The sequence below is a fragment of the Lolium perenne genome, chromosome 7 (genome assembly GCF_019359855.2).
Source record: "Lolium perenne isolate Kyuss_39 chromosome 7, Kyuss_2.0, whole genome shotgun sequence".
In the NCBI taxonomy this organism is placed as follows: Eukaryota; Viridiplantae; Streptophyta; class Magnoliopsida; order Poales; family Poaceae; genus Lolium; species Lolium perenne.
The window spans coordinates 94,425,544-94,436,442 of NC_067250.2; the positions used below are offsets into that span (position 1 = coordinate 94,425,544).

Consider the following 10,899-nt stretch of genomic DNA (forward strand, 5'->3'; position numbering starts at 1 on the left):
GAGAACGCACGCTCCGCTTATTTCCACTTGTGTTGTTGGCGTCGAAGTACTCCTTCATCCTCATCCAATAGGTCTCTCTAGTTTGATCGAACATGTTGTTGGATCCATTCCAATTGTCAACCATGTCTTGCAACGAAACTTGTCCTCCACTATGGTGTAGTTTGCCGACTAACCGGTAGGGCGCGGTTCAATCAACCCATCTCCTTCCTCATCGACATCCTCATATTCCTCCTCTTCAACAATGTCGTCATTCGTGAACGAAGATCCAACATTCATTGCCTCCATTAAAGCCGCGTCATCGACTCCACATTGCAATAAAATTCATGGCTCTTCGGCAATGTATGCATCTAAACTAAGAAATCTATAAAAAGAAATGGTGTTTACCTCTCCGGCACTTCATCGAACACCATGTGCGCACCGGTAGGGTCGGCGGATGGCGGATGGCGGCGGCGGATGAATGATTGATGGAGCCGGCGGCGGAGGCTGTTGCATGCACCGAGTAGCAGTCGCCTTCCCCTTCTTCGGCGGCGGCTTGTCGGCACCCGCCGCGGTCGACGAGCGCTTGGTCGCGTGCACCTTCCTCTTGGTCGGCGGCCTGCGCGGCGGCGATGCTTGTGAGCAGCGTCGGGCGCGGCGAGACAAAGAGGGCTCGAGCGGCGGTGTTCCCGGCGTCGGTGGCACCGCTAGGGTTTGGTGCATGGGGCGGAGCCACGACGGAGGCGGCAACTGCGGTAGGTGGAATGGAGTAGGGAGGGGTCGGAGTGGTGCCGGAGGGCGCGTCCATCGAATTGCGCTGGCGAGCGCGCGGAGGCGAGGATTTTGCGGTGGGGCGGCGATGCTCGCGGGGAAGTTTCTTGGCGGGTTTTCTTCGCGCGTGGGTGGAGTGATGCCGTACGCTGCAGCCGGAGCCCAAAGTATAGCGCTGCAAAACGTCCCGCGCCCAAAAAAAATTAGAGTGCTACGCGGTTTAGAGCGCCCGCTAGAGAAACGTTTTTTTTTTCATCCAATGTTGCATATCAGCGGTTAATATTGCGCGCGGCCGATTTGGCGGACTGTTAGAGATGCTCTAAGCTTTGATCTCAAGCACCACCACCAGCGACCCTCCATGCCTAGAGCTCGCCATCGCCATGAAAGCAATGAGAGAGAGAACTAATTAAGTAAGGAGACAAAACCGCCGGCCGGTCTCCGTCGCACGTTCTTCACGCGTTACTATTAACCATCACATGTACTGCGTGTACGTGCTTACAATTCGTATCATACCGTCACTGTAATACTCCTCGATCCTATCCTGGTCCTGCCAATTGGCTACATATAGCCCGGCCAGCCAGAGTACACTAGATTCACTCACACCAGCTTGGAGCCCCGCAGCAGCTGCCAGTGCGCACAAGTTACTACAAGTGGCCGGCATGGGGATCGTGCCTGTCGTCCTGGCGGCGGCGTTAGCCATGGCGGCGGTGGCGTCGTCCGTGTGCTCGTCGCCGGCAGAAGGGATCCAGCCGCTGTCCAAGATCGCCATCCACAAGGCCACCGTCAACCTGCGCCGCTCCGCCTATGTGCGGGCGACGCCGGCATTGCTCGGCGACCAGGTATCAAAGCTCATCAATTCGCCAATTCATTAACATTCATGAGCTTAACTGGAGTATGCGAAAGCTATAATTAGCTGGTATGCGAAAGCTAATTCGCTGGTACTACCTCCGTTCCTATTTAATCGACCCGGAGGAGAGAAGGCTAATGAATAAATAACGTATTGATTAAAGTCAATTAAATCCGGACAGATGTAGTACTAGTATATTTTAACTGCTATTCATGAGCTTAATTTGACCAGTAGCTGTGTTTCTATTTACATGGTCGTCGTTTTTGGCTTCAGATTTTGGAAAGCGAATGTTGCGGTAAAATAGTACCCGTAAGGAGAGAGCAAGCAAAACATGGAGGATGCAAATACAAATTAAAAAAATAACCGCCATGCTATGGATATTGGTTCATCTAGCATAACATAGTTAACATGGTCTCAATGGATGACAATGAATTATACTAGTTCTCCATCGATTTTGCGGATATTCATATAGAACTAAAAAAAATATTGCTCATCTTGTGAAATAAAACATTGCGACCTTTGGCTTTTTTTGTTTCGTAGTTTACAAAATATGGAATCTTGTACTGATCTTAGCTTCATATCAGCTGTATTTGGCGGCGTGACTGACATTTAGCAAATTTTTAGATGACCGAGAGTTAGCAAATCTGAAAAAAGAATTATGCTACACTATTATATTATCACACTCAGAATAACCCTCTCAATTACCATCCTAGGCATAGTTAGTTTTTTATAGAAGAAATCTATTAAAATGCGAAGATACCAATTACATTCTGCCTTTGCACCAACAAAAATGCATTGTTAGTTGTTATAGTAAGAAGAAATATAGGAGGCGCATGGTGTAAATAAGATTATGCAAGGTGGCCTCAGCATTAGCTCATATCTGGGGATGCAACTGGACCAGGGCAGAGCTGGTCCATTGACCAGTCCTAGTTCACACCTGCTCGACAATATCTACACCGACTGAACCATACAATTTTTGTTTTACAAACATAACCGAAAAGTTTCTTCGGCTCCTGATCTCTAGTGATCCGTTGGTTAAAAAAACATATTTATAAGTTTTAATAGAAATCTAGATATATTAAATGATGTAACCTAGAAGCACACACAATTGTAATCCGAAATTCTTTGTACTCACAGAGCCATAATACAAATGATACAAAAAGTGATGACAGACGGAGTCACTTGTTCATTAGATGCAGACCCCACACCATGGAAGCTTGCTATTGTCGACAGTTCATATGTACTCCCTCCCCTCCATATTATTGGATACATCCAAATCTGTGAGAACTGATATGAGACGGAGGGAGTGATCAAGAACCCATAGCCTAAGTATTGCAGAATAGTGTGTGCAGCTTTTGACTTGCTTTATTGGTTACTCTGTTTGTTTAGGGATACTGTACCCATATGTATATGCCGGATCTTCACCTTATCCTGATTTTGTGCTTCATATATATACAAATCAGGGCATGTACCATGTAGACAACAAGAGACATCTTAATTAGCTATTGATAGTTGACACTGGCTTCAGTGATTACTCCGATCGAAATAAGTAGACTTTCGTCTGCATGACCGGAAGCAAATAATTGAGATAGATAGATAGAGTGGCAGCTTTATTAAGAAAAGAAACTAAACTGCGGAATCCCCATCACGTTGCTCACGCGTTACTTATTTCTTGTACTAATTCGGGACATACTGTCACCGTGATACTCCTCGATCCCCTCCTGGTCCCTGTCCATCCACTTGGCTACATATAGGCCGGCCAACTGTGGACTCTCTCACCACACCAGCCTTGGAGCCTAGCTAGGCAGCATCTGCCAGTAAGCACTAGTTACCTGAGGGTGAAAGGCATGGAGATGGCGCCTGTCGTCCTGGCGGCGGTGCTCGCCATGGCGGCCGTGGTGTCCACGGTGAGCTCGTCGCCGGCAGAGGGGATCCAGCCGCTGTCCAAGATCGCCATCCACAAGGCCACCGTCAACCTGCGCGGCTCCGCCTACGTGCGGGCGACGCCGGCGTTGCTGGGCGACGAGGTATTGAAGCTAATAATCAATTCGCCAATTCATTCACATTCATGAGCTTAATTTGACCGAGCCCGCTGGTTTTGGCCTTAGAGTTTGGAAAGCAAAAGCTGTACGGAATGCTAGTAAAATAAAATTGAGTGCTAGTAGGGTCTTTACAAACGAAGGGCAGAACACTAAAATACTTTGTACCCACAACCTTATAACTTGCCGGCCCCAAAAATCGTATTTCTAGTTTTTCAAAAATACCAATCAAATTTTTTTGCATTTAGATGACACAAGTATGTATGTATATAATTACTATCAATCTCCTCCCAACTTATCTGTAACTTAGAAATCGGTACATTGTGTAACTTACTGTTGGACTAAGTAATACTCCCTACATTCATATACATAAGCCATATAGTTTTTTGAGAAAATTTTCAGAATATAAGTTGTATTGGGCTACCCCATTTGTATGGACAATATTTTTAGGGATTTGATTAGGTTTCCATCTTATGCAAAGTTCTCTATTAGCTCACATCAATTGCCTAGGATTAATCTCAGCCAAACATGGTGTAATTTTTCCTACATGTGTGTTCTTTAATTTCCACGCCAAAAACTATATGACTTATACCTAGAAACGGAGGGAGTAATTCATCTGTAATTCAGGGATCAATATACTATGTAACTTACTGTCAGACTAAATAATATCGGGTTCAGGAGTACACAGCTTCTGAAAATTCCGTTAGGCAGAACAAGCAAAATAGCGTCACTGCTCCTTTGCATCTTATATGTTGGCATCTTAGCTAGTATTGCGAGTTACCACCAGAAGTATGCACGGTATTGTGGTCGAGTGGTCGGGATGCAAGTGGGTCAGGGTTGAACTGATTCGTTGAACCAGTTCATCTGCTTGACAAAACCCCACTGTACCTACATGAATTGAACAGAATGTAAGTTGTACTGGGTGATCAAGTGAGTTTAGAACCGACAGTACAAATGATACAAAATGAACAGAGACAGAGCCACTTGCTCATCAGTAGTAATTAACAACTCATAGCCGACAATTGCACAGTAGCTGGTGCAACTTCTGACCATATATATACCCGATCACTTTATCCCGATTCTGTGCTTCATATACAAATCTTAACTACTGATAGTTGCCACTGGATTCACTGATTATTAAACTGGCTGCACGTGAGAGCCAACAAAGTGCACTGAAAAGTGAGACTTAACCATTTGGCATTAATCATGCAAGAATGTGTGTGTCGTTGTAATGGAGCCGGGCTTTACCATAACAGAAAACTGCTAATCATCTCCATACTACACTCACTACTAATTTTTTGGGTGAACATTCAGTATAATCAGTGTTTCATGTTGTGACTTCGCGTCTGGCAGATACTTTGTAGTAATTTCCTGTGTGTAGTGTAATTTCTTCCGGTATCTACACAGCCAGCTGATTTTGTAATGGTGGTTGGATATGGATAAAGCGCCAAATGTTCTATCCTTCCCAACACACACACACAAAAAAAAGCAAGTTACTCAATTTTTGGATCTGCCTTTGACAGGACGAACTCGAAGACACCGTGTGGGTCACGGTGAAATTCGGCTCGGAAAACCCCTCCACCGATGACTGGATTGCTGTCTTCTCCCCAGCCGATTTCATGTAAGACCTTATGCTTAATTTCTCTTGACATCCTAATAATTCTGTTTCTGGCCATTTCTGAAATTTGAAGCCTCTGACATCGATCAATGCCTATCTTTCCTCTTGTTTGTGTGCAGCTCGGGCGCGTGCCCTAACCCATCGAGGTACCCCGGCGAGCCTCTTCTCTGCACGGCGCCTATCAAGGTCGGCTGGACAACAAACCAAGAATTAATATTTTCATTCCATGACAATTGCCAGCATGAGTGCACGTCACAATGATTGAGCTTAACTGAATAGCTGTTGTTTTTATGTGGCTCTGCAGTATCAGTACGCCAACTACTCGGCGAACTACCTGGACTGGGGCAAGGGCACCATCCGGTTCCAGCTCATCAACCAGCGCTCCGACTTCTCCTTCGCCCTTTTCTCCGGTGGCCTCGAAAACGTAGTCTGCAGTCTTTCATGTGAAACTCCTGCAAAATGCAAGAAAACAAAGTTACAAACTGTGGCATTGTGTTTCTTCTTCTTCTTTGCAGCCGACGCTGGTGGCAGTGTCGAAGCAGGTGGCGTTCAAGAACCCCAAGGCGCCGGTGTTCCCGCGGCTGGCGCAGGGCAAGACCCACGACGAGATGACCGTGACCTGGACCAGCGGCTACGACATCAGTGAGGCCTACCCGTTTGTGGAATGGGGTGTGGTCACCTCCGGCAGCGGCAACCCCACGCGAACGCCCGCCGGGACGCTAACCTTCAACCGGGGCAGCATGTGCGGTACGTACGCACGGCGCTGTGGCCTGTAGGGCATCGATCACGCTGTTTCTCTGAAATATATTAAGTATTAGGAAACAAGAGATGCTGAAGTGGTTTATCTTTTTTTTTTCAGGCGAGCCAGCGCGGACTGTTGGGTGGAGAGACCCCGGGTTCATCCACACAGCATTCATGAGGGACCTGTGGCCGAACAAAGAGTACGTAAGCAGACGCACGAACTCATAGTTCCCACTGCTGATATTGGCATTGTTAACACCAGTTTGTTTGTTGTTCAGGTACTTCTACAAGATTGGGCATGAGCTCTTGAACGGAACCGTCGTGTGGGGCAAGTCTTACACTTTCAAAGCACCACCAACTCCAGGGCAGAACTCGCTGCAGCGCATCATCGTCTTCGGCGACATGGGAAAGGTAGAGAAATGTCTCTGTTTTGTACCATATTCACCATGATGCACGGGCGTTACCGCTGAGTAGATGAAAGAAAGTAATTTGGAAGATGACAGTAGAGCTCTTACAGAAGTACAGAACTGATATCTTTTGGCCTTTACAGGCTGAGAGGGATGGATCGAATGAATTCTCCAACTACCAGCCAGGGTCGCTGAACACGACGGACACACTGATCGAAGATCTGGACAACTACGACATCGTCTTCCACATCGGCGACATGCCCTACGCGAATGGGTACCTCTCCCAGTGGGACCAGTTCACTGCTCAGGTCGCGCCCATCAGCGCCAAGAAGCCATACATGATTGCAAGGTATGGTATCAGATTTTGATCATGCCTTGAGCTTGTGCGTGTGTAAGTATGGAGCAGTGTGATGTAGAAAAATGGCAGGGAACTTATTCATGTCATGTGTGCGTTGCAGCGGCAACCACGAGAGGGACTGGCCCAACACCGGCGGATTCTTCGACGTCAAGGACTCTGGCGGCGAGTGCGGTGTGCCGGCCGAAACAATGTACTACTACCCGGCAGAGAACAGAGCAAACTTCTGGTACTTCTTCCAATCTGTCCAATTATTTGCTGTAAAATTCATATGAAACAATTACATGTGCTCGTGACGATGATGGAAATGGTTGGCGTGGATGACTGTGAAGGTACAAGGTGGACTACGGGCTGTTCCGGTTCTGCGTGGCGGACTCGGAGCACGACTGGCGGGAGGGGACGCCGCAGTACAAGTTCATCGAGGAGTGCCTGTCCACGGTGGATCGGAAGCACCAGCCGTGGCTCATCTTTACGGCGCACCGGGTGTTGGGCTACTCCTCCAACTCATGGTACGCGGACCAGGGCTCTTTCGAGGAGCCAGAGGGGCGGGAGAGCCTGCAGAAGCTGTGGCAGCGGTACCGCGTCGACATAGCCTACTTCGGCCATGTCCACAACTACGAGCGCACCTGCCCGCTCTACCAGAGCCAATGTGTCAACAACGAGCAGAGCCACTACTCGGGCACCATGAACGGGACCATCTTCGTCGTGGCGGGGGGTGGCGGCAGCCACCTCTCCGACTACACCACGGCGATCCCCAAGTGGAGCGTGTTCAGGGACCAGGACTACGGGTTCACCAAGCTCACCGCCTTCAACCACTCGTCCCTGCTGTTCGAGTACAAGAAGAGCAGCGACGGCAAGGTTTACGACTCGTTCACAATCCACAGGGATTACCGCGACGTGCTCAGCTGTGTGCACGACAGCTGCTTCCCCACCACCCTCGCCACCTGACATTAGAGTCGGTCATCGACTAGTCTATTGGGAAGCTGGTCAGCAGCTAAGAAAGTCGTTCCTGTATTTATTTTTTGTGCAATGCGCTAATAAAGATAAGAGCGCTTATTTTTTCTAGGGAGTAACACGAAAAGCTATCCTAAATGAGATGACGCCGCTATACATCTTGCTGACAACGAGTTCCACAATGTGAATTGACAGGCCAACACCAGAAAGAAAATGTGAGTTGGTGCTGGCGGGCACATGATGCCATCAGATAAACGAGTTTCCCTTTTAGACTGAATTTCATGTAGAAAAACGTTGATGCCCAAAAATTCAGTGATCCATATATAGAACCGCAGGTCGTTAAGAGCCAGAGGGAACAGATAGCTAGGCATGGCAGGTAAACTGGCCAGAAAAATCAGGTGGTTCCACTTGCAAATCATAGTGACAAGTGGATTCCTGAATAAGATATACCAACTCAGCAAAAAGCTAGAATATCACTAGGTTTGGTTAACTTGAGAATCAGGATCTCAAAGTGTTGTCCAAATATGGCACTCAAACTACATACAAGACAATAGAAAATGGGAAGGTTGCAACTTAATACCTTCATAAAGGGCCTATCCCTAGTGGGCAGATGGCAAGTGACTGCACAGCACCACTGTGCCGATGAACGTGCGAGCCAACTCCAACAGAGGCTGTCCAAGATGTGCACCATGCTGTTGACGAAATTCTGCATTATGTTTCCAACAGATAATTATGCAGATTATCGATCAGTTATTTTAGCAAGCAAAATATTTTACATCTGATTCTAGAGATAGTGCTGTAGTATTGGAGAGAGGTATGCCTGCACCTGATGGTGATCTGCCAAGTTCTGTGCTTTCTGGGTAAATTTGCTCGATGGGAAGACTCCTAGATGGCAATAAATATACCATGCTAATAATGATGTACAGCATATCCTGAACATGAACAAGACGGGAAATAATAAAGGATTCTCTCCAAATTTACTACAGAGTGTTTACCAGTGACTTATAGTTCCAAGTGATAAAGGATATAAGGTCATAGTTTATCACCTGAAGAAACAGATCTTTGCAGTCATAAATTCATAGTGATATATGTTCTCCAACTGACCATACCCTTAAACATTTCATGATAGTGGACATATCAGCAAGAGCCTTACAAGAAGTTTATCTACAACAGGAAACACACAATGAGAACATATTAGATACTCCTATACGTGAGCAACTATGGCAAAAGTAATAGCCAGTACTATATAACAAGGTTCCTCTCCTACAGTTTCCTTTCAACGAAAATCATTGGCAGAGAACTAGAATGTCTACAATATGTTCGTATTCCCAATCACTATCTGAAATGTCTTTAATGCTTACTTGCCGCTCAGACATTTGCTTATAAATTTTTTTTACTCCGAAACAAAAGAAACGGTGCCAAAATACAGCTTCTCATAAATTTATTATTAATCATACAACCGCGGAGTTAATCTGTGCCTACCTAGAACTTTCCCGATACAGATCACATTGTACCTCTCAAATCAATAGGTTGGGACTGCAATATAGTTGATGTAGGAAATGAAATAGGGATACATAAAATTAGCAGCAGAGGATAGTAGAGGTAGAGGAGCTGACAGGCAGTGAACTGCAGGTCTGCTAGCTGCTGCTCGCCACATGTGTGCCAGCGCTTGATGACCCAATAGAAACGCCGGTAGAGTGGAGAGTGTGGGCTAGGCTGGCGCCGGCATGATGGCCGGCGGGCGGCGCGGGGCCAGCAGCGGCGATCGGAGGAGGTGGAGCCGGGACGGGATGGCCGAAAGGGGCGGTGGATGAAGGGGAGGGGGCGCACCGAGGTGTGGCCGCTGCGGCAGGCGTGTCTGGCCGGTCTGGGGCTGGAAGGGGGCCTCGCGGGGGATCGCCGGATCTGTTTCGCCAGAGCGAGCGACACCAATATTGTGATTTTGGATAACAAAATGCAGATATAGCAGCAATGTAAACAAAATTATGAATGTTTTGAACATCACATAAATACAATAGTAATAATTTAAATTACATCAATAGTTCAAATCTAACTAATTAAACAAATAAGAGATGATTTCAAATTTCAGATTTGACACTTTGTGTCAAATAAAGGCGTAATATTTTTTTAGTGGGAAGCGACGTTCTCATCGATAGCGAGGCCATGCGGTAACTTCGTCAATATCAAGATCCGTCGGATCATCAATTTCACGGAATCAATCTCATAGAGGTACTCATAGAGGTAGGGTGTGTACGTGTGTTTATAGTGGTGAGTGTATATGCGTACTTATAAACGATTTATGTCTGTTTCGTACAAAAAATAACGAATGATTCGAAATACAAATAATAGTTCAAATCACATCTGAATGAATAGGAAATCGAATGAATAAAAGTGGGGACCTATTGCCCATGCAACTACCAGTGCTCTATGGGATCATCTCGGAGCTAATCCCTCTGGTTCCTTTTAATTGATTTAAATTTAATGCAATATTATACTAAATCTGAATCAATTAAATATAATTGGAGGGAGTAGATATGTGTGGCACTATCTTCATTCTGCTGGTAGTCTCAAGAAATGTTTGGGCTTGGTCTGGATTTCCTTGGTTTGACACAACTAGTAACATTATCGCAGAAAAACTACAAGTCTAAGTTCCTCACATCCTCAATAATTATGTTGGGAAGAATCACACATGTTGTCTCCGGAAAACAAGTAAAACCTCGAACAATTGCAAACCGAGCTCACAAGATACCGAAAGCTCCCTTCATATCCTTTCAACATGCCTCTTTAGCACTCTAAGATCCCCCGGACAATGGAATAATTGTGGCCCCCGCGTGATCACAAGTGCTTCCCTTCCAAAAATATGTTTTGTCGCTACCATAAGAATCTGAAGACTACTAAGATATTTTTTATATCTTTTCCATTTAGTATTATATTAAAAATGGTCTAATTAAACAAACACATGGATGCAAAGTGGCTCAATATGTCCAAGCGGATACTAGGAGATCTAGATTTTTTTGGTGCTACCTCTGTCCATAAAAGGATGTTGAAAATTTATCAAAATTTAAATGTATCTAGACACTCTTTAATGCATAGATACATTCAAATTTAGACGGAGGGAATACATATTTTCAAGCACAAAGAGAACACTACCATGAGGTTTCAAGGGTCATGTGCACCGACCGTATGCTGCA

The 10,899-nt window shown here is 45.9% G+C and overlaps 1 protein-coding gene and 1 long non-coding RNA gene across 5 annotated transcripts; one reads left to right on the forward strand and one right to left on the reverse strand.

Moving 5' to 3' along the window:
* Positions 1 to 1,360: 1,360 nt before the first annotated feature.
* On the forward strand, positions 1,361 to 7,878 carry LOC127316613 (nucleotide pyrophosphatase/phosphodiesterase). Of its 2 annotated transcripts, none has more exons than XM_051347058.2 (10): positions 1,361 to 1,586; positions 5,157 to 5,254; positions 5,371 to 5,437; positions 5,556 to 5,675; positions 5,767 to 5,998; positions 6,111 to 6,192; positions 6,271 to 6,403; positions 6,543 to 6,748; positions 6,858 to 6,983; positions 7,087 to 7,878. In XM_051347058.2, the coding sequence occupies exons 1-10, from the start codon at positions 1,407 to 1,409 to the stop codon at positions 7,700 to 7,702; spliced, it is 1,860 nt and encodes a 619-aa protein (XP_051203018.1). In that variant the 5' UTR covers positions 1,361 to 1,406; the 3' UTR covers positions 7,703 to 7,878. The 2 variants fall into 2 exon arrangements, with proteins under 2 accessions (XP_051203018.1, XP_051203017.1); XM_051347057.2 differs by lacking the exon at positions 1,361 to 1,586 and adding an exon at positions 3,442 to 3,621.
* On the reverse strand, positions 3,616 to 9,647 carry LOC127316614 (uncharacterized). Of its 3 annotated transcripts, none has more exons than XR_007860516.2 (5): positions 9,325 to 9,647; positions 8,755 to 8,872; positions 8,535 to 8,640; positions 8,289 to 8,414; positions 3,616 to 4,521 (listed from the first exon to the last, which is right to left on the reverse strand). It is a non-coding gene; the product is annotated as an uncharacterized lncRNA (long non-coding RNA). The 3 variants fall into 3 exon arrangements; XR_007860514.2 differs by lacking the exon at positions 3,616 to 4,521 and adding an exon at positions 5,049 to 5,703; XR_007860515.2 differs by lacking the exon at positions 3,616 to 4,521 and adding an exon at positions 5,049 to 5,703 and having other exon boundaries at positions 9,191 to 9,647.
* Between the last annotated feature and the right edge of the window lie 1,252 nt (positions 9,648 to 10,899).